At 36.9% G+C, this 20,551-nt stretch overlaps 1 protein-coding gene across 2 annotated transcripts in view; it reads left to right on the plus strand.

Moving 5' to 3' along the window:
- The window catches only part of ITGA1 (integrin subunit alpha 1), a 78,329-nt gene that overhangs the window by 31,432 nt on the left and 26,346 nt on the right, over positions 1-20,551 (plus strand). For both annotated transcript variants that reach the window (XM_038169843.2, XM_072031702.1), the window contains exons 4-11: positions 940-1,028; positions 1,119-1,233; positions 1,891-2,018; positions 8,336-8,484; positions 11,591-11,741; positions 13,514-13,679; positions 18,596-18,669; positions 20,232-20,376. In XM_038169843.2, coding sequence (XP_038025771.1) covers positions 940-1,028; positions 1,119-1,233; positions 1,891-2,018; positions 8,336-8,484; positions 11,591-11,741; positions 13,514-13,679; positions 18,596-18,669; positions 20,232-20,376 — 1,017 coding nt within the window. The remainder of the gene's footprint in view (positions 1-939; positions 1,029-1,118; positions 1,234-1,890; positions 2,019-8,335; positions 8,485-11,590; positions 11,742-13,513; positions 13,680-18,595; positions 18,670-20,231; positions 20,377-20,551) is intronic.

A 20,551-nucleotide genomic window follows, 5' to 3' on the forward strand; every position in this document is an offset into this window, starting at 1 on the left:
GGGTTGCAGCTCTATTGACCTCAAGTAGAGGTCAAATCTTAAAGAGATTTTTAGTTAATAAATATGTGTTAGGATTGGTTTTGTACGGAAAATTTACTTAGGACTCCAGAACTAAGCATGAAGGAGGTTGTATTTGTAACATCAAAAATAATTTTATTTTATCTCTCATTGGTCTTTGGAAAACACACTGATACTCCAGAATAGGCATTTAGCTGTGTTATCAAAGCATTATTATGACTGATACTGGTTGATTGTGGTTACTAGTCCTGGCAGAAAGGCTGAGGAGTGTAGATTTGTGGGCTACCTTTTCCAAAGCTCTTGGAAGCCAGTAAGAGCCTTCCTAATGCTTTTAACAAGCACCTAAGTCGTCAAAGCAAGGCTGAAGCACCTTAATAAGGTGTTTAAAATTCATTCTTTTTTTTTTTTTTTGCTTTTGCTTTTGTCAAGAGAGACTCAATGTAGACAAGAAGAGACTGTTAATACGAATTCCACTAAATACACCAGTCACCATGTTTTTTCTTAAATCACCTTCCTTGAAAACCTGAATATCAATAATGTAACAAAAACATAGCAAACATAACAGCTGTAATTCATTTATAACAGGAAAGAGTAAAAAATGAGTATTTGTCTTCTAATTAACAAAACTGTGTGAACAGTAATCTCTTGCTTTCATTGTACTGTTATTTTTACCTTTTTTCCCAGTTCAAGACACTATTTGAGACAGCAACCCAGACAAATTTTCTGGGATAAAAGCCAGTCTCAGAATTTTTTCTTGTTCATTGCAATTGAAGGAGGAGGATCAAGGGTGCTAAAATATTTGATGGAACCAGTGTCAGTCTGTGTTTTATTTTAGAAGTTGGAAGCTCTCTGCTAGCTTATATATACTTTAACATTTTGTTTTCACATTCCCAAATACTTAACATTTCAATCTATTTGTAGCTTCTACTTCAGTTCCTAACGTCATGGAAGTAAAAGAAAACATGACTCTTGGAACAACCTTAGTGACTAACCCAAAGGGCGGCTTTCTGGTAAGAAAGGACTTTTTGACAATTTTAAAAGAACTCTGTATTTTCCTTAGGTAACACACCAAACATTTCAACCTTTTTCATTTTTTTAAGGCATGTGGACCACTCTATGCTTATAAGTGTGGGCGTTTGCATTACACAACTGGAGTTTGCTCCAACGTCAGCTCCACTTTTGAAACTGTGGGAGCTATTGCGCCATCTGTGCAAGGTATGCATACCACAGGAATTCTCTCGTGTGTCTGAAAATACAAGGTGCCAAACAAGATGAATGTATACACAGAGGCATACCAAAAAGTATGAACTGCTTTCCTTAGTTACCAGCATTACCAAGTTAAGTAAATGTTTTCATTGTCAGTATATAACCTAAATTCTTGCTAATTTTAGAGTTTATCTCAGTATAAACAATCATTACAGGGCTATTTGACATCCAAACACAATTGCTAAAAATAGTTGCTTATGTTTTTTACTTAAGGCCAAAAGACTCTTTTTAAGTAATGACAGCATGTTGTTAAGACCTAATACAAATCCAATTTCGTAGTATAAAAATCTTAAAGGTCTGGTCATTTGGAAAATGAAAGAGGAATGGGTAGATATCAAAGAAGACAGAGGTCATTGGTAAATACTTCAGTTATGTGATCTGATGCCATTCTTAAATTTCTACGTACAAGAAAGTGCCTTGCTAATCGAGCGAATACCAAACCACATAAAGTACCATGGAAAAGATGTTGAATGACAGTCTGCATCAAACGTGCAGCCCCACTATAGAGAGATATGCCTTTATTACTAATCACAAAAGTTACTAGAACTGCAAATATATATATGATCCTTGTTTGTATCAATTCTTATGTGGCCATTTGTGTTGCAGAGTGTAAAACCCAGTTGGACATCGTCATAGTCCTTGATGGGTCCAACAGCATTTATCCATGGGAAAGCGTCACAGCCTTCCTAAATAGTCTTCTGAAAAACATGGATATAGGTCCTCAGCAAACACAGGTGATTTTTTTTTTACAACATTTTATTGTTGTTTAATTTTGGGGGGGGTTGGGGGGTGGGGAATAAAAGTCTAAGAAATGGAATAAGAGCGTCATCTATGGAGCCCTTCAATTATAAGAACTAATGGAAGTGGAGTAGTGCTGTATGTAGTGCTGTAAGGGCATGTAGTGCTGTAAGGGCATCTCTCCCTCCCCTCACTCTTCTGGCAACCTGGAGAGACTGAGTTTCTAACCAAGAGACAAAAGGTAGGCATGTTAAGTGAGGCAGTTTGAATATTGTCCTTTCCCACCTTCCTTCCACAAACACTTCTTGTGTGCACGAAGGACATTTCTGCTCCTCTAAGGCAGACATATATGGTTGAGAGCGTCTCATTACAAGACTTTTGGAGCAGTGTTCAAAATTTTGCACCTTGGAGCACTAAGCATATGGCTTTAAAACATTTGAAATCATAATTAATGAGTGGCTGTTAAGCTGCATGTTATTAATGGCAAAAGCTATATAATAAATGGAGAGGGCCAAATTCCCAGCTGCTATAAATCAGTGAAATAAATCATCAGAATTAATGGAGCTACAACAGATTCCCCAGCTAAGGACCTAACATGTTTCAGAGTCCACTGAACAGAGAACGTAAATAGCAATTTGAGCAGAGCACAGGGAAGGGGCAAACACATACACATGAATACATTTTAACACAGAAAGCTATGTTAACAACAAAAGAAATTTCCTTTCACTTCTCCCTCCTCCCAAAATCAAGGATTTTCTAGGATCCTGTATAATATTTGGTGGGCTGCAGGCCAATGCTACAGGTTTTTGCCTACTTCAGGTTATTTCCTAATCCTTAGCTCATGCCTAAAACTCCTCAGACTACCTACACAAAGGAGAGAGTGAGTATGTCCCATAAAGGGGTATATCTGTCTGCAGAGAGTATCCCCATCATTTCCCAAGCTGATAGGGTTAACTTTCCTGTTGGCTGTACTGAACACTGTCTGGTAAAATTATTGCTTATAAACTGTCAACTTTAAAATTGCGTCCTTTTATTTTAAAAACCCTGCTTTTCCAGATATTGTGTGGAAGAGAGAAAAATACCTTGTTAAATTTAATAGAAAGGGGAAAAAATCTTCCTTGCCCCTATGGTGGTGATACGTACATGGCACAAACATACATGGCACCTTGAGAAAATATTTAAAGCTAAACTTCCTAGTACAGGGCAATGGCTGCAAGGAAATCATTACTGCCTTATGCCCGAAGTGTTTCACAGGAATAGTACACAGGGCAATCAACTACGCAGCACCCTCACCTGTACTCCTCCCAAAGAAATTCTCAATTTTTTTTTTATATTGCCACACCTCTCTTATGCATGGTTTTAGATTCCTGCCTTCTCCTGCACAAGAAGTCCTCTTGCTTGCCTGCACTCCAACAGCCAGCCATCTCCACCTACAAAATTTGTTCTTTCATTTATTTGGCATAACTACCCTTCTTCTTCTAACACATATACTTATTCACTCAAGAATGTCAGCTTTGGCATGTGGTTGCTAAAGAGCAGAAACATTTGAAAGGGAGATAAGAATTGGAAAAGGGAGAGAAAGAATGAAAAACTGGAGATGGAGGGCAAATCTAAATGGAAATTTCTTGGGACTGATTACACTTCCTCTACCTCCCAGAAAGGGTATTCCAGCCTTTTCCTTTCCTCCCGTCTCCCTTCCTGTGAACCCAGGAATAGCCACAGGTAGTAAAAAGTTTGTGTTTCTTACACCCATGCTGTCGGGATGAGGAGAAACAACAGAGCAGGCAGGTTTCTTCCCCCTCCCGTTCCTACACAGAATAAAAGAACAATTGTTTACTTTCTGTCCGTTTGAACCATTTTTTTTCCATTTTAATTTTCTCATCATTTTTGAGCGCATTGAAATCAGTGTACTTTCACTGAAATCAGTGTACTTTCACTGACGTCAGATTGTTTTCCTCTTGCATGGGAAAGGAATGAGGTGATTACAGAATAGCTCCTTAGCCGTTTGGGTGTGACTTGTTCAGAACCATGTTTTCATTAGAGGCTTAGGAGAATTATTCTCCACTCTTGTTTACCCCATCCATGAAAAATGGTCATTAGAGTTGTGGCAAGAAAGAAGAGAAATTCTTCCATTTCCCCTGCTTGGCATATAAAGTGAAAGCCAGAAGATTCAGATGCAAATAACCAAAGTTTAGTATAATATTTTTCAGAAATACTTCCTTCATTTTGTCCCATTCTCTGAAAAACAATGTCATATTGATGGTTAAGCTGCATATCCTGAAGTTGGGGATAAAAGATGTATGGGGAAAGTGACAATAGAGAAGTAGAAATGGAAGATGAATGAGATGAGAAAAAATAATACAAGGAAGAAAATATTTCTGCCTTCCTTATTGCACATTTTAATGCAACTGCAAAGGAAGGTTTTGCTTTTTTTTTTTTTTTTCTTTTAAATTCTGTAGAGATAATTGTCTGTTTAATATGAGAGTGTGCTTTTTAATTGTTTATATGTGAACAACTTTCTGTGGTAGAAGAATATCAAAAGAGAGAGCAGAATGCATTAGCATGCTCAATTCCAACTTTAAAGCTCTGTTGTAATGGCACTCAGAAATTTTCAGATGTTTTATTTCTATGATGATATATGACATAATCAGCTATAGGTGTTTGGCCTGTACCTTATTATATTTCCAAAGGGACTGTATCAGTGAACTAATAAATCATCCCATGTCATATCTTATTATCAGTTTTATCTCTAGAAGAATGGAAGTGTTTTAGAGGTATAAAAAAAAATCAAGATGAAGAAAGATACTTACAGTGCTTTAAAAGTAATTTCTGTCTGAGTCTTTGTGAGTGTGATAGACCAAACAAAACGTAGAAAAATTAATTCAACTTTGGTTTGATTTTGAAATCTTTAGCAAGTTCTCCATATGATAAAAGTATTGTTCAAAGATGCCTTCCTAAGGCATTTTCTTTTACCTTAAATATGACTTAAATCAGAAATGGTTTTGGTTTTACTTTCCTATACAAACCAGTGGTGTAAATCCCAGCATGTCCTTGCTGTGTGCTGCATGGTTTTCCATTTATTTTTATTTTTTAAACATACAGAATAATTTAATAATTGATAGGGAAAGCCAGATTGTGCTTTCCAAATAAGTGGCTGTGTTCATTAATAGAAGAAACTGTAAGTAATTGCCCTCTGAAATGTTTTGTCCCAAAGTAGAACAATCTTTCATTTGCCTGTTCTCTCTTACAACACTTTTTTTCACAGGAACTGGAGACAATTAAAGAATTATTCCCTTGTGTATTATAAAATCCATGGTATGCTAGGGAAGGGAACATTAATTGAGGAATTACAAAGATGTTCAATAGATTATGGTCAGTAATGCTGGGAAAAATGTTGGGTTTGCTGGAGCAGAGCAAAACTATGTTTTTCTATTTAATACTACTGCATTTTCCAGATTGAAATTAAACAAGCAAGTCAAAACATACACCACCTATAAGCCAGTCTTAGGGTCTTGCTGAAGTTCAGCAGTTGGAACATGTTTATTGTCTCATAAATGGTATATTTGCTCCACATAGGTGTGTCATTTATAGTTATCTATTAGATTAATAAGCTGCAAAATCTCATACCTTCATGGCTATATATTAATTATATGCTTGACAGCATACAATTCTAATTTTAAAAGGTGAACTTGAATTTATGATTTAGCAGAAGACTGGGACATACTGCTTTGCGGGTTGGGGAAGTTTTATTACCCTTTGTGAGGTGTGGCTTACCATTGATGCCATGAAATACGTAGAACATGATGACCAGTGTTTTCAAAGCTAGTGCTAAGGAAGGGTCCCACAGAACAATTGTATCCCAAAAGATAACCACATGCCCCCTTTCCTTCCTGATTTACAAGCTATGCTGCACAGTGCAGTTTTCCAGACTCAGATGTTCTTCCTATTCACTTCCTGAGAAGGAAATGCTCAAAATGTTTACTTGCTGTGATCATGGACAGTGTTTCCTTTCAAACAGGAAATGAGACAATTCAGTGTCTCAGCTTGTAGTCCTTTTTAAGAAAGAAGACAACACCAAGGTGGGTCTCTATAATAGCTAAAGATGGGCTTTATTACCCTGATCCTGGCAGCAGTCAATGGCTGATTCAAACCTTGGTGCCAATAAAATCCTCAAAACTGGAGTCTGTGAACCCACAGAGGCAAGCTCATTGACATACAAAGTCTCTGCTTTTGATTCTTGTGTGTGGTCGTGGAATAGTTGTGGCACTCTTCTTCAGCTCCAAAAGACTGAGCATGATGAAGACCTGTCATTTTTCAACAGTTAGCAACAAGCTTTTTAAATGATGAGCACCATCTTCTTCAGATTATGTTGTATGAAAGTGTCAGATAACAAAATAATAATTAGAAATAAATATTTAGCTGCTACCACAAAAAGTGGGAGAGAAGAGAGAAAACTGTCATGAATTTAACAGTATTTTCTACAGAGCAGGAACATCACAGCATGTTCCCTCAGAGTGTATCTCTCACAGATAAATGCCACAAAATATTTGCCTTGGAGGGAAAGGGTTAAAAATTTCATCTTCAGTGTTGGATACTGCTGGAGCCACGAGGTTGCTGTGAGTTGTATGTAATACAGTGCATGCCCCATCCTGTGGTGTAATCCCAGCCCCAAATTAATGCCCTGCTGTCCAGGAGAAGGTGCAACCTCTGGCTGCTCTTGGTGGAGGAGAGCATGCTTCTGAGAGAGAATTAAAATACCGTCCTAACTTTGAAACTACATAGATTCTTCCAGATTTGATTGTATTTTCAAAAGGTTACTGAAATTAAGTGGTATAGATTTTCTAACCACATACTATTATACTTATTTTTGTAGAATCACACGATCATAGAATCACAGAATGGTTTGGGTTGGAAGGGACCTTAAAGATCACCCATTTCCAGCAACCCTGACATGGGCAGGGACACCTCCCACCAGACGAGGTGGCCCAAAGCCCCATCCAGCCTGGCCTTGAACACCTTCAGAGAGATGGGCATTGTCCCATAATCTTATGTTGCTAGCTCTTCATAGTAATCGTGATATCAATGTTTAGTTCAAATATTTGTCCAAGTATACTCTTCTGCTACAAGTCACCCTTTTGGTTTAAATATAAGTAACGTATTTAAATGAATGCCAGCAAACAAACATTGTGCATAATCTGACAGGCGATGAAAATACCTCAAAAAGCACCTATAAAACAATTGCAAAGTATGTACTAAGCCACCTCTAAAATAATACGATGGCATAAACATCCCAGAGATCTTATTGATCCTCAGAACCTAAATGCTAGAGTGCTTTTAATAATAGATGAGTGAGGCATAAATATGCCATGTAACACTGCATTATCCTAAATAACACCTATAAATTGCTATGTGTAACATAAAATTGAAATATGCTAATGGAACATTGTGTGGATTCTTCCCAGTAAATGCTGTTGAGTACCTGCCAGAACATTAAAAGTGACAGAAATGAATGAGAGAAATTAATTAGTATTTAAGAATATTGCTCATCTTCTTTTCATTTTGCATTTTGTTTTTGCAGCAGGTTCCCCCAGGCATTTGTGGTTTGGTTTCAATCCCATGTGTTGATTTTTCAAACAAAGAATTGCCTGTGTGAGGTCATCTTGAGTCTTTCCATCATCCAAACATTCCAGGAGCCATAATTTTTTGTTGTCCCCTCAGGCACTGGTCAGAGGTATTACTCTGGCCTACCTCCTGCTGGAGAATGGTCATGTCCTGGACTCCCCGACTGTTTTTATCAATATATAGGTACTTAGGTCTTCCTCATGCCCCAGGAGCCTGAATTTGTCAATGCAGCGTTGTTATGCAGGGTTGTTTCTAGGGTAAATAGTCTACTGGTTTTAGGAGCACTGTATTTGGATAAAAATAACAGTTGTGAAACACAGTTTCTTATGCTTTAAGGAAATCTTTTTTGAAAAGTTATGACTGATGGTTAGGGTATCGGTCTGCCTTGGCCAAGAGTAGAGCAGAGCTGCAGCTCAGATTACCTCAAGTCAGGAAAAGCTAAGAGTTGAACCTGCTTTTCACTTATTCCAGTATTTTATAAAAATGACTTAAAAACTTCAAGACATTTCACTGAAATTAACCATTTTCTAAACAGTCTTGCTCAAAAGCTAGTAGGTATTTCATATTTGGGGGAAAGGCAGTGTTCAGTTTTTTCCTGGGTTTAGGTACAGATGGGAATTTACATCACTGCAAGAGAAACAGTTTCTTTCTTTAACAGTGGTTGGTTTTTATTATGAATGGTGTGTTTCAGGTTGGAATTGTTCAGTATGGACAGACTGTAGTCCACGAATTTTACCTGAATACTTACTCAACAACAGAAGAAGTGATGGCTGCAGCCCTAAGAATACGCCAGAGAGGTGGCACACAAACTATGACAGCCCTTGGAATAGATACAGCAAGGTATGTTCTCAAAATATTGTCCTAGATAAGGCAGAAACAAATATTAACAGCTAATGTAATAGTTCTGATTTTATAAATCAAAAATATGATGTGACTGACATCTGACATCATTTTAGCTAGATGAATGAGATTTAGGAAGAGTTTGGATAAAGATACTCCATCCAATTTCTATAGCAGTTGTGCATGGCACACTGCAAAGGCATCTGTCTCTTGAAAGGAGGAAATGGGGAAAGAAAAAAGATGTGGAACAAGGCTGTAGTCCTAAGAAAAGTAGATTTAAAGTCTTTGATACCCACACAAAGCATGTAGGAACTGTTTAGGCAGAGGTGTCAAGGAGATTCTGTTTTTCAAAGGAAACAGGAAAAAGTAGAATTTTTTAGTGTTAATTCATCTTTCTTCTGAGGTTGAGATTATTATGCGATTTGAGTCCACATTTATTATAGAAATTTCATATCTGAGTTTTTGAAGCTTCTGCTGCATTGGGAAATTAAAAATCAAAGAATCAATGAATCAAATCAGAATAATGAGTGGTTTGGGTTTGAAGGAACCTTAAGGATCATCTAGTTCCAATCACCTGCAATAGCTTGTCCACCTGCAATAACTTACCACCAGACCATATTGCTCAAAGCTCCGTCCAACCTTGCCTTAAACAATTCCAGGGACAGGGCATTGACAACTTCTCTGGGCAGCCTGTTCCAGTGCCTCATCACCCTCACAGTGAAGAATTTCTTCCATGTATCTAACCTAAATCAGTCCTCTTTTAGTTTAAAGCCATTACTCCTTGTCCTGGTACTACATTCACATCCCCATCTTTCTTGTAGACCTCCTTTAGGTACTGGAAGGCCACTGTAAATTTTTCCAAATACATTTGTTCTCTGGGCTATACAATTCCAACTCTCTCAGACTGACTTCATAGGAGAAGTGCTTCAGCGCTTTAATCATACTCATGGCCCTCCTCTGGACTTGCTCCAACAGCTCCATGTCCTTCTTCTGTTGGGGGGCCCCAAAGCTGAACACAGTGCTCTACATGAGGTCTCATGAGAATGAAGTGGGGGTGAATCACTTTGCTCAACCTTCTATCCTTACTGCTCTTGGTGCAGCCCAGGATACAGTTGACTTTCTCAGCTGCAAGTGCATACTGCCGGCTCACATTCACTTTTTTTCCACCAGTACTCCCAAGTCCTTCTCTGCCAGGCTGTTTATAATCCATTCATTGCCCAGCCTGTATTCATGTTTGGGATTGCTACAAACCAGATGCAGGACCTTGCACTTGGCCTTGTTGAACTTCATGAGGTTCTCACTGGCCCACCTCTCAAGCCTGTTGAGGTCCCTCTGCATGGCATCCCCTCCCTCCAGTTTGTCAGTCACACCACACAGCTTGGTGTTATCAGCAAACTTGCTGAGGGTGCACTCAATCCCACTGTCCATGTCACCGGCAAAGAGTCGAGTAATATCATTCCCAATACAGACCCAATGCCTGTATTGGATCTGTTGTATCAGTATTGTTACTTAGAATTACTTCTTTTAAGAGAAAAATAGAATCTGACTCTTTCAGAATAGACAGTAAATGCAAAATCAAACTCCCATATGAACGAAGCAAGCAGTTATCCATTTCCACTCCTAGCCCATCAGACCTGGTTATGACCAGGTCATCAGATCTGAAAGACAAGAAAACAAAATACAATTAGAATAGAAGACATTGAGAGACATTCTGAAAACATACAATGCTGTTCTGGTTCTTCACTTACTGAGATCATTACTGAGCAAACAGTAGAAACTACTTGCTCAAATAGGCAAAATTTGCCATTAGTTTGCTGTCCATTTCAAGAAAAGTGTTTCTTCAGAGACAGTTTTGGCACAACAGTTTACCTAAGAGTGGACCTCATAGATATACACAAATATAGTAATGATATGCATTGCTAAACCTTTCATATCTTTTCTCTCTTCTACATTTTTTCCTGGTTTGGCAACATAACTTTATTCAATAAATGAATGCATTCTCCCTTTTCAAACAACTATCTAATTAAAATGTGCATCATCTTCCTGGTGAACTATTTGATTATCTGAATGAAGCTCTGTGGATACCATGTTAAAGTTAACAAAATTGTTACATCTTCATAAGTTAGATAAATTCTTAGATACAAGTAGAGTCTCGAGGGAGTCTGAATAAGTTCATGAAAGCAGAACCAGTTGAGGATTACCAAATATGCAGAAACCACATGTGGTTCAGAACATCCCTGGGCACCATAAACCATTGCACGCTTGTATATACGGAAGTATCAGCAACGCTTCCTCAGTTCTTGCAGTCTTCCTACACATCTACTTAAGGCCATTGTCAGAGGTGGATCTTAGCTTTTACCCATGTAGCCAGTATTAGATAGAGTTTTGTGGTATTTCTCTAAAAAGAGGAAGCTTTACTTCCTTCCGTCTTCTCCAGAACCCTAACTCAGCCTCTCCTTTCCTGGTCACATGCAGAACCAAGCCATGCCCAGCCTGCATGAGCAGCTCCCCAGAATGTCAGTGTCCTTTTCCCCACCTACATCTGTGGAATCAAAGGGTCACCCCAGCCTACCATCACTCACTTGCAGATGACTACTGACACATCTGCAATACCCAGTTTTGCTGTAAATGTGTAGAGGTGCTGGTAACTGAATAAATACTTTGACTACTAGAAGTGCTGCTGTAGAGTGGAAATAATTTTTTTTTAGCATGTGGATTTTGGGGGAGGGGTGTTGATTGGTGGGGTTTTGTTTGTTTGTTTTTAAGGTAACAAAACAGTTTTAAGATGCTGGGAGTTTATTTGGGTAGAAAAAGAATTCTTCACCATTCAGCATTGTTTTTTTCTGTCACAGACTGAATAGATAACTTTACACAGAACAACGAATGAATACACAGAATAACAAATGAATGCTTGTGAAATTCTTTGGCTGTAAACTGTCATGCAAATTCCAATTGTTGTTGTTTGTATTTGTTCCTGGTTAATATTAATTTCCTTTTCCTACACCCTCATTAATGTAAAGTATTTTAGCTTAGGGTTGACAATGCAGAAATTGTGTGTGCTAAATGCTGACCTTGCCTTTCTATAAACCCTTTATGCTCCCTTTAGGGAAGAGGCTTTTACTGAGGCCCATGGTGCACGAAGAGGAGTACAAAAAGTAATGGTTATTGTGACTGATGGGGAATCACATGATAACTACAGATTGAAAGAAGTGATTGATAGTTGTGAAGATGAAAACATTCAAAGATTCGCTATTGCTGTAAGTGAAATGTAATGAGAAGTATTACAAATGTTACAAATAACACAAAGTATTTATTACAAATATTACAAATCTTACGGGCACATTTCGTCTTCCAAATGTCTGTTTAAATGTCTGTTTAAAAAGAATATAATGAAAAAGAATCTTTATGAAAATATACTAATTTCATAGATAAAAAAGAAAAACTGAAAAAAAATGTTTTCTGATATTAAAGCACATCAGAAAGCAATGTATCTTGAGAGATTTTTGTGAAAATAAAGGATAGAAAGAATTTGAGGAGCAGTATAAAATGTAATCTTTCTAGTTAAGAGGAACAGTGAACAGAGTGGGTTAATTCAAATCTGAGCAATTTCTACAGACACATCATCCACTTTAAAAGAGAAAAAAACAGTAAATGAGTAAATTATAAATGAATCATGGTGTATTATGGCTGCTCTGTGTGCTGGGATACTAAAGTTGTCATTTTCATGTTGAGCAAACTTAGTAGCTGAATGGGAGTATGAACATGATGGAGGTTATCTCATCCGCAGTGACAAGAAAAAATTAATGGTGCATTTGGTGTAAACTATTGTATATGTACGTTGTATACTGGAATAATCTACTTTTTCTTATTAATATTTAAGGTACATTGGATTGTTTCTTCTCTGTCCCTATCTCTCTTTGTTTTCTAACAAGATCAGCCTATCTTAAAATACCCTCAGGTTTTGAATACAGTTCAATTTCCAGTTCCAAAACTGAATGCAGTAGTATGTTTTTCATTTTCCCTTCATACCTGAAACAATATCTTCCAGAAGTATTGTTACCAGATGGTGAAAAAGCTTGCTACTTGCTTAAGTATCACTACAATGAAGTATAGAACCAAGAATTTTTAAAGAAAAACGTTGTCTTTAAAGAAAGTTAGCAAACCGAAGTTGAATCACAAATCAACATTTTCAGTGGTTTCCTTGGTTTCCTTCATAAAGATGGAGAGCATTAAAGAAAAAGTCCTTGCTGAATCTTCAATATTTTTAGCAGTAAAATATTTGCCTAGAACCATATTTGAATTGCTTTCATGTACAGCAGTACTAGAACCTGGAAATTTGGTTTTGGTTCCCCTCTCAAAGCAAGTAAGCAAGCAGAATGTTTTTTTCCCTTGAAAAATAAATGTTGGCCTGGAAATTGGAAAAATGTGTTTCCTCATTTTAAGGCATTCTGAGTTTTTAGAGTAGTAATATTAAAACTGTGGACTGAAGTCTTGTACCATGATACTGAATGCAAGTGCTGGTGCTGTGTGCATTTACAGGGCTAATTTCCACATAACAAAAAAATATTCTATACCTAAATTAGCATGTCATTAATTACTCATACACTATGTTATGAGGAGAACTAGTGGTACCTATGCTGAAGTCAATGCAATTGTGTATTCTGTTTGGGATGGCTTTTTGTTCATTTGTTTTCTAAATGAAGCTCTACTTCAACTAATCATTAGAATTTTGTGAAGAAACGAAAAAAGGGCAGTTGAGGATAGCAGACATTACACTACACAGTTGCATTGTTCACTACTGTTGGTACTTTCAGGAAAAAACTAAGCCCTCCCTCATACTGTTTTGTTCTTTTTCAAAAAGAATGGCTTTTAATCAATCAAGACTAGGAATTTGAGGGAGGTTTTAACAGAACAATTAAGGTTAGATATGATTTTCCAATATTTTCTGACAACCTACCTCAAAGGTATCTTTAAAAATAGGATTTAAAACATACCCTTGACTTCTTTATTTTTATTTTTTTTTCTTTAGATTCTTGGCAGCTACAGCAGAGGAAATTTAAGTACTGAGAAATTTGTAGAGGAAATAAAATCAATTGCCAGTAAGCCTACCGAAAAGCATTTCTTCAATGTCTCTGATGAATTGGCTCTTCTAACTATTGTTGAAGCACTTGGAGAGAGAATATTTGCCCTGGAAGGTATGACACTATTTGAAGTTTTACTTTATGCCTGCATTAAAAATGAAGCAAACACAAGACCACCTGCTTTTATCTTCCTTTCCAATGTATTGTGCTGCATAAAATGCATTATATGTGTATTTTTTCATGCTGATTGTAAAGATCAGTATACATCAAAAATACAGATAATGATGCAAAGATCTGTTCAGGTGGGTTCAGATAGGAATATCTGGGATAGATAGGATATCTGGGATAGATAGGATATTTGTTCAGATGGGAACAGTAACCTAGAAGAGTAAGAAAGGTCACTGTAGACCATTACCACTTTATCACGCAAAGGTGCCTCCCATTATGTAAAAGAGCATTGTAAGAACATGTCCTAAACTAACCCACAGTCATATGTTAGTCTGCCTATAACTTTAAGTTCTCTTGACATTTATTAGCTGCAACATGCTACTTTGCTGTACACATTATCACAGACTTGGTGTATAGATTTGGCAAGAAATATTTTTTCCTTGGAAATGTTGGTGATGATCAGATTTTAGCAGAGAAAAGTCATCATCTCCTAATGTCTGCTTACATTTTCTATCTAAATTAGGCAACACTGTCCAACTCTGTTTGTTTCAAGCTTAGTACTTGTAACAGAAGACAGTTTATTAGTTATAAATTATATTGGCCAACACTGAAGGGCTTAGCGTCACACAGATATAACATCCATCTGTTTGGACTTATTTTTTTCAACATCTCAGCTTACAAGTAGCAGGAAAAGTACAGTTTATAGCTGGAACAAAAGATAACGTGGAGTTAAATGTCAAGAAGCTAATACAAATATGAGAGTTTATTTTAAAGCTTTTTAAATTGGCGTTATGTTTCTCAGGCATTTAAGTATTCTGTTAGTGTATCATTTAGAGTGAGTAGATACTACTATCTTCAGCTGACTGCTACTAATTTTTTCCATTTAATATATTATCTTTTTTCTTTCCAGACGACTTTGTTTCATCACTTATAAAAAAAAAATAAAATTGAGAAGTATTTAATCTCTCTAAAAGTGAAAGTTTACCTTACTGAAGCTTATTGAATTCTTTAAAATTCATAGAATAAGAGCTCTTTGCTAAGTCCCTGCTCCGTAGAAAGAATTCACTTTGAATTACAAAACAGTTGTTCAAACAGAAATTAAATACTTTTTGCTGATGGAGAATGATTTGTACAATGGGTTCTAACCCTTCCATTGACACTAGTAATTCATTTCTCTAATCATAAGAAAAAAAATTGCAAAAGATTTGAAAACTAAACAAGTTTAGTAGCTTAATAAAATGTCCAAATAAATATAACTATGTACATGATGATGAATCTGTTTGATTAAATTGCAGAAGTGTTATCTGTTTATATGATAATACGTAACTCCTTCAATAATGTGGTACTTCCAGTATATTGCACCTTTTCTAAGTATCACGAAATTCTACAGTACTGCTTGAATTCAGCTTTAAGTTCTTGCAAAAGATGCAGAAATAAATATCTACTTCTTGAATATGAATAATTTATATTTAACATAAAATTTTAACATAAACCATTTGGATATTTGTGCCTTGATTCATGCTTTACTTTCAAATTTTATTTTTAGATAGATTCAATACTATTACAAAATATAAATATCCAAAACAAGCAAACAAAAAATTATGTTCATCTACACAGTGAGAGTTGAGCTAAGTAATTTCAGCACACCCAAATGATTCTTGGTTTCTACATCTTCACTAGGACTTCAGTCTGTGCCAAGATTTCTATTTAAGACATTTGTAATTTGAGACAAGAAATTATGCCCTCTCCTACACCTGTGGAAGCTTCAGAAATAGCATAATCTGGTCACAAGCAAAGTCAGAATGAAAACTGAAATATGGTATTAGCTTTATGGCAAAGCACAGCAAGGCTGAATTGTTCTGATGAATTATATAATCATTAAGGTTGGAAAAGACCTTCAAGATCATCTGATCCAACCATCACCCTACCACTACACCATGTCTCTAAACACCAGGTCCAACCTTTCCTGGAAGACCCCCAGGGACAGTGATGCCACCACCTCCCTGAACAACCCATTCCAATGCCTGACTGCTCTTTCTGAGAAGAAATGTCTCCTCATTTCCAACCTGAACCTCCCCTGGAGCAACTTGAGGCCATTCCATCTAGTCCTAGTCTGTCTAGTTCTTCTGCTTCCTGTCCCAGACTTCCAGGTTGGGAGGCAGAGTACTCCAAGAATAAGTGGCCTGTCTAGTAAAGACAGATGTAAAAAAGGCATTGAGAATCTCACCCTTTTCCTTATCCTCAGTAGCCATGTTCCCCCCTGTGTCCAGTAAAGGACAGAGATTCTCCTTGGCCCTCCTTTTGCTGTTAATATATTTATAAAAACTTTTTTTTTTAATCCTTAACCACGGCAGCCAGGTTGAGCTCATACTGGGCTTTGGCCTTCCTCATTTCTTCTCTGCATACACTGGCAACTTCCTTGTACTGTCTCCAAGTTACTTGCTCCTTCTTCCACTGGTCATAAACTCTCTTTTTCTTCTGGTCACTCAGGAAAAGTTCTCTGTTTAGCTATGCTGGTCTTCTCGCCACCAGCTCATCTTATGGCACACGGGGACAGCCTGCTCCGGCATCTTTTAGACTTCCTTCCTGAGGAGCTCCAGCCTTTCTGGACTTCTCTGCCCTTCAGGGCTGACTCCCAAGGGACCCTCCCTACCAGTGTCCTGAACAGTTCAAAGTCTGCCCTCAGGAAGTACAATGTAGCAGTTTTACTGACCCCCTCCTGACTTCACAAAGAATAGAGAACTCTACAATTTCATGGTCACTCTGCCCAAGACAACTCCCTGCCACCACGTCTCCCACCAGTCCTTCTCTGTTCGTGAACAGCAGGTCTAGCGGAGCTCCCCCTCCGGTAGCCTCACTAACCAGCTGAGTCAGCAAGCTGTCTTCCATGCACTCCAGGAACCTCCTAGACTGCTTCCTCAGGGCTGTACTGTATTTCCAGAACATGTCCAGAAAGTTAAAGTCCCTAGAGCTAGAGGATGGTGAATAAGTCCATTTCTTTTGACTCTTTAGCCATGGTTTCTTGTCCCACACAGCTTTCTTGTGACAAACTAGTTTATTGGATTTGTGCATTATTGAAAGTTAAATTAACCCCATACAATGTTTCTGTAATTTCCGTACAAAATTTCTGTACATAACGTGGGGGTCACAGGAAACTTGATTCTTACAATTCTGTATTTGAATGTGTTTTAAGTCTCCTACTAGTATAATAGTACATTTTATTTTGTTTGCCCTCTAGATTTCTTGGGTTTTTTTTGGTTTTTGCCTTAAAAAAATGCAAAGGAAAATTGAGAGTTGAAAAATGAAATCCAACAAAAACCTACATTTGACAGCCAGTCGATTTTTACACATAATCTTTTTCACATGCTTCTGTGTCTCATGGCATGGACTTCTGGATTTAACAGCATTTTTATGTTTCATCCAATCTGTAGGCAGGCACATGTTTTTTCACAAAATATCTTTTGTAGAATGCTTGGCAGTTTGAAACTTAATGGAAAGTTAGACTGGGGGCCATTATCTAAGCAGTGTTCAGAACTGCACATACTGACAATACTGGCATTGTACTCTGCCTGAAACTGTGAGAGTCCTGCCTTTCTCAGCTCATTAAGGAGCATCTTTTATTGTGTGATTAATGCTGCCACTAAAAAATATTGTTTATCAGCAAATGGGCAACTTAAGGGTTTTATGCTTAAAAGAAACCATATTTTTTCAGACATAGCAGAGGAGCTATATTTCACATCTTGTGAAACATGATGGCCTATGTTTGTGTGTCAAACATTTTGTGTTTGAGATCATGTCTGCTTCCCACGGCTGGTCATAAATCCTGACAATTAGCACAGGCATCATGTCCAAGTGAACAACCTCAGTGGTTTAGTTGCCGAGTAGCAGAAGTTCAGTATTGTTTAATGGTCCTGATGCCAGAAATTCATGTAGCCATGGCTTGCTTTAGTTTCAGTCACATTGTTTGAGATTCGCCTCTGCACTCATCTGGTAGAAAATTGTGTACTCTTCCTGTGGAAGTCTCAGAACAGATTTCATAGATCCTATCTGCTGCCTGTTACTATGTCATGCTCTCACAGAGGAATCAATATGCAGAATATAGTTACCTGATCTGTGGTGCTTACAGTGGGAAAATAGTCACTGAGTGTTGCTTCGAAGTAGAGAAGTCAGACTTTTCTCTTCTCTGATATTTCCCATGTAACTGAGAGCAAAGTTTTACGAAGGCCCACCAGAGTTTAATAAGTAGCATATGACTACCTGAAAAAGATACTGACAGTAGTACTAAATCACCTGATACCTTTTCTATTCAGAAAAACAGAAAGATTTTCATGTAAGTTTCTGGGAAGGATTGCAGTTCCCAAGTCCTTCTCTGAGGCTTATGAATCTTGGATGGCTGAGATTTTCCTATGTTGTTTTTAACAAAGGTTCATACAAACATCAAGTGTTTTTCATTTAAAGTTCTACCAGCTGCCTACAAATTCTTAGTTGCTTGAATACAAGGCCAGGGCTACATGGATGGTGTTTCATTGTTCACTTAGCTCAAGTGGAAAATGGCTTAACCATATTAATCAAACATTCCAAACATATTTACCATCAGCCTGAGGTCAAATCTGGTCAGTTTTAGCCCAGAAATATTTCTTGGAAAAGTTCTGAGACATGATCTTAAAATGGAAACGTTTTCTCCTACTTAATGGTAGTATCTAACACAGATCTTAATTTCTGTATTTATTATCAAAATCTATGGCAAGATATATTAATGGTGTTACCTTTCACCATCATTTGAGCATTTTCATTACACTATTCAGATTTTTTCAGATTAAAACTCATTTATTTTAAAACTTTTTTTTTTTTCTGTTTAATAGCAACAAAAGACCAGCAAGCAGCCTCATTTGAAATGGAAATGTCTCAAGCTGGTTTCAGTGCTCATTATTCTCAGGTAAATAAGCTGTTTGAAAATAAAAGTACTTTTGCAAAGTAGACTTCTTTTGCTGATAGCATGAATTTGGAACTAGTATTTAGAATTCGTTGTACAGTCCTGTTACTTGTTTGCTGATAGATATTTTGGAGTTTCCTGTAATCTAGCATTTTGTAAAATGTACTTAAAGAATGATTATAAACAATGAATGCATAAGAAAATAAGTACCATCTTCACATGAGCTATAAATTTAACACTCCCATAGCATTTTTCTATCAGAGAAATATTCTATAATATTTTAACTATAAAACTGTTTTCTATAAATACTAATACATAAATTGTTTTTGTATTGCATTGGTGAAATGTAGACAAGAAGATATACATGTAAGGGATTGTGGTGGTTTTACTCTGTACATATATTTTATTTTTGTAATTGTAATGGATATTATCTCTATTACCAGTAACACAGCATATTCTTAGTTCTGTTAATACATCGAATACATGAATTCTCAGGGAGTGAACTCATTAAACTGGGTTGCAAAAATCCCTGGGAATATTTATTAGCAGAAAATGACTCCCTGCAACTTTTTTTTTTTTTTTAATCAATAGTACCCAATATGATGGTAGACACAGTGTACGCAATTGAAATAGAATCTTATCATAAGATCAAAGGAACCGGGAAGAGTTAAGTTTTAAAGATGTGAAAAAGTAGTAACAGTTGAAAAGGCCACAGTAGGAAAGTAACTGAACTGAGCAGACTCTGAGCAGTCCAAGACAAACTGACATACATAGGAAAACTTTCAGTATGGCTGCATATGGCTCAGCATATCACTGGTAAAACAAATAATAAATACCCTTCATTGAAATTTAACATACTTACTTGCAGAAATACTCTCCGTCCATTTTCACTCTCTGCACTATAAAATTGTATACTATACTTCAGATGATACACTATACCTTAGAAGCAGGTGTTAGTCAACCCAAGAAAGATTTATAAGGTTATCTATTTGGTAGAGCATATGCTTGAAGTTACCAAAGAACTGACCTATAGTCATCAAAACCTCACTAAAGAAGTTGGTCCTCAGACCTTGCTACCTTTACAGACTCAGGGCATCTGGTGTCTCTTTTATCCAGAAGACTACATTCATCCCTTCAGGCAAGAAAGGTCAGCAAAGCTTTTGTCATTGACAAAAAGCACTTTTCAGATAGTCACAGGTTCAACAGAGAATGGTTTAACTTTCTGAAAGTTTATCTGTGGACTCTATTTAGGTGTGGTATTCTCTGATTACCTTTGCTAAATCTCTTTCATCTCTCTGTGCTGTGTGTCTCGGTGGGCTAAAGTTGTATGAGCTATGTTTCATGAGTAGATACTTTTCCTGAACAGCTCCTGATTTTGTTTTGTTTTCTCTAATTTTGCATTTTTAACAAATACTGAGATTGTGTGGGGCCCATAATCTAGTAAGAAAATCAGGGCTGAATCATGTAAGTATACAGAAAGCATTACCTAAATGTGGGCATCATGATCAATGAATGTCTGAAGAAGATCCACATAAAGAAAAGGCTTTTGTTTTTCTCTGCAAAAGGATTGGATCATGCTTGGGGCAGTTGGAGCATATGACTGGAATGGTACGGTGCTCATGGTGAAGGATAGTGGTATTTCAATACCAACTAATGACACTTTTCGTGACAGATTTTCAGAAAAAAATGAACCTCTTGCAGCCTATCTAGGTAAGAGAATTAGTCCATCTTGTAATATTTATTGATAAATGCTACAAGTGTTCTATAAAATCTCATTCATAAGGATTCTCTTACAGAGTATTTCCTTATATATGTAATATATAAGGAAATATTTATATATGTATATCTAGGAGCCTGAGAGAATGTATAATTTATGGATGTGTCT

This window comes from Anas platyrhynchos, chromosome Z (assembly GCF_047663525.1).
Source record: "Anas platyrhynchos isolate ZD024472 breed Pekin duck chromosome Z, IASCAAS_PekinDuck_T2T, whole genome shotgun sequence".
Lineage (NCBI taxonomy): Eukaryota > Metazoa > Chordata > Aves > Anseriformes > Anatidae > Anas > Anas platyrhynchos.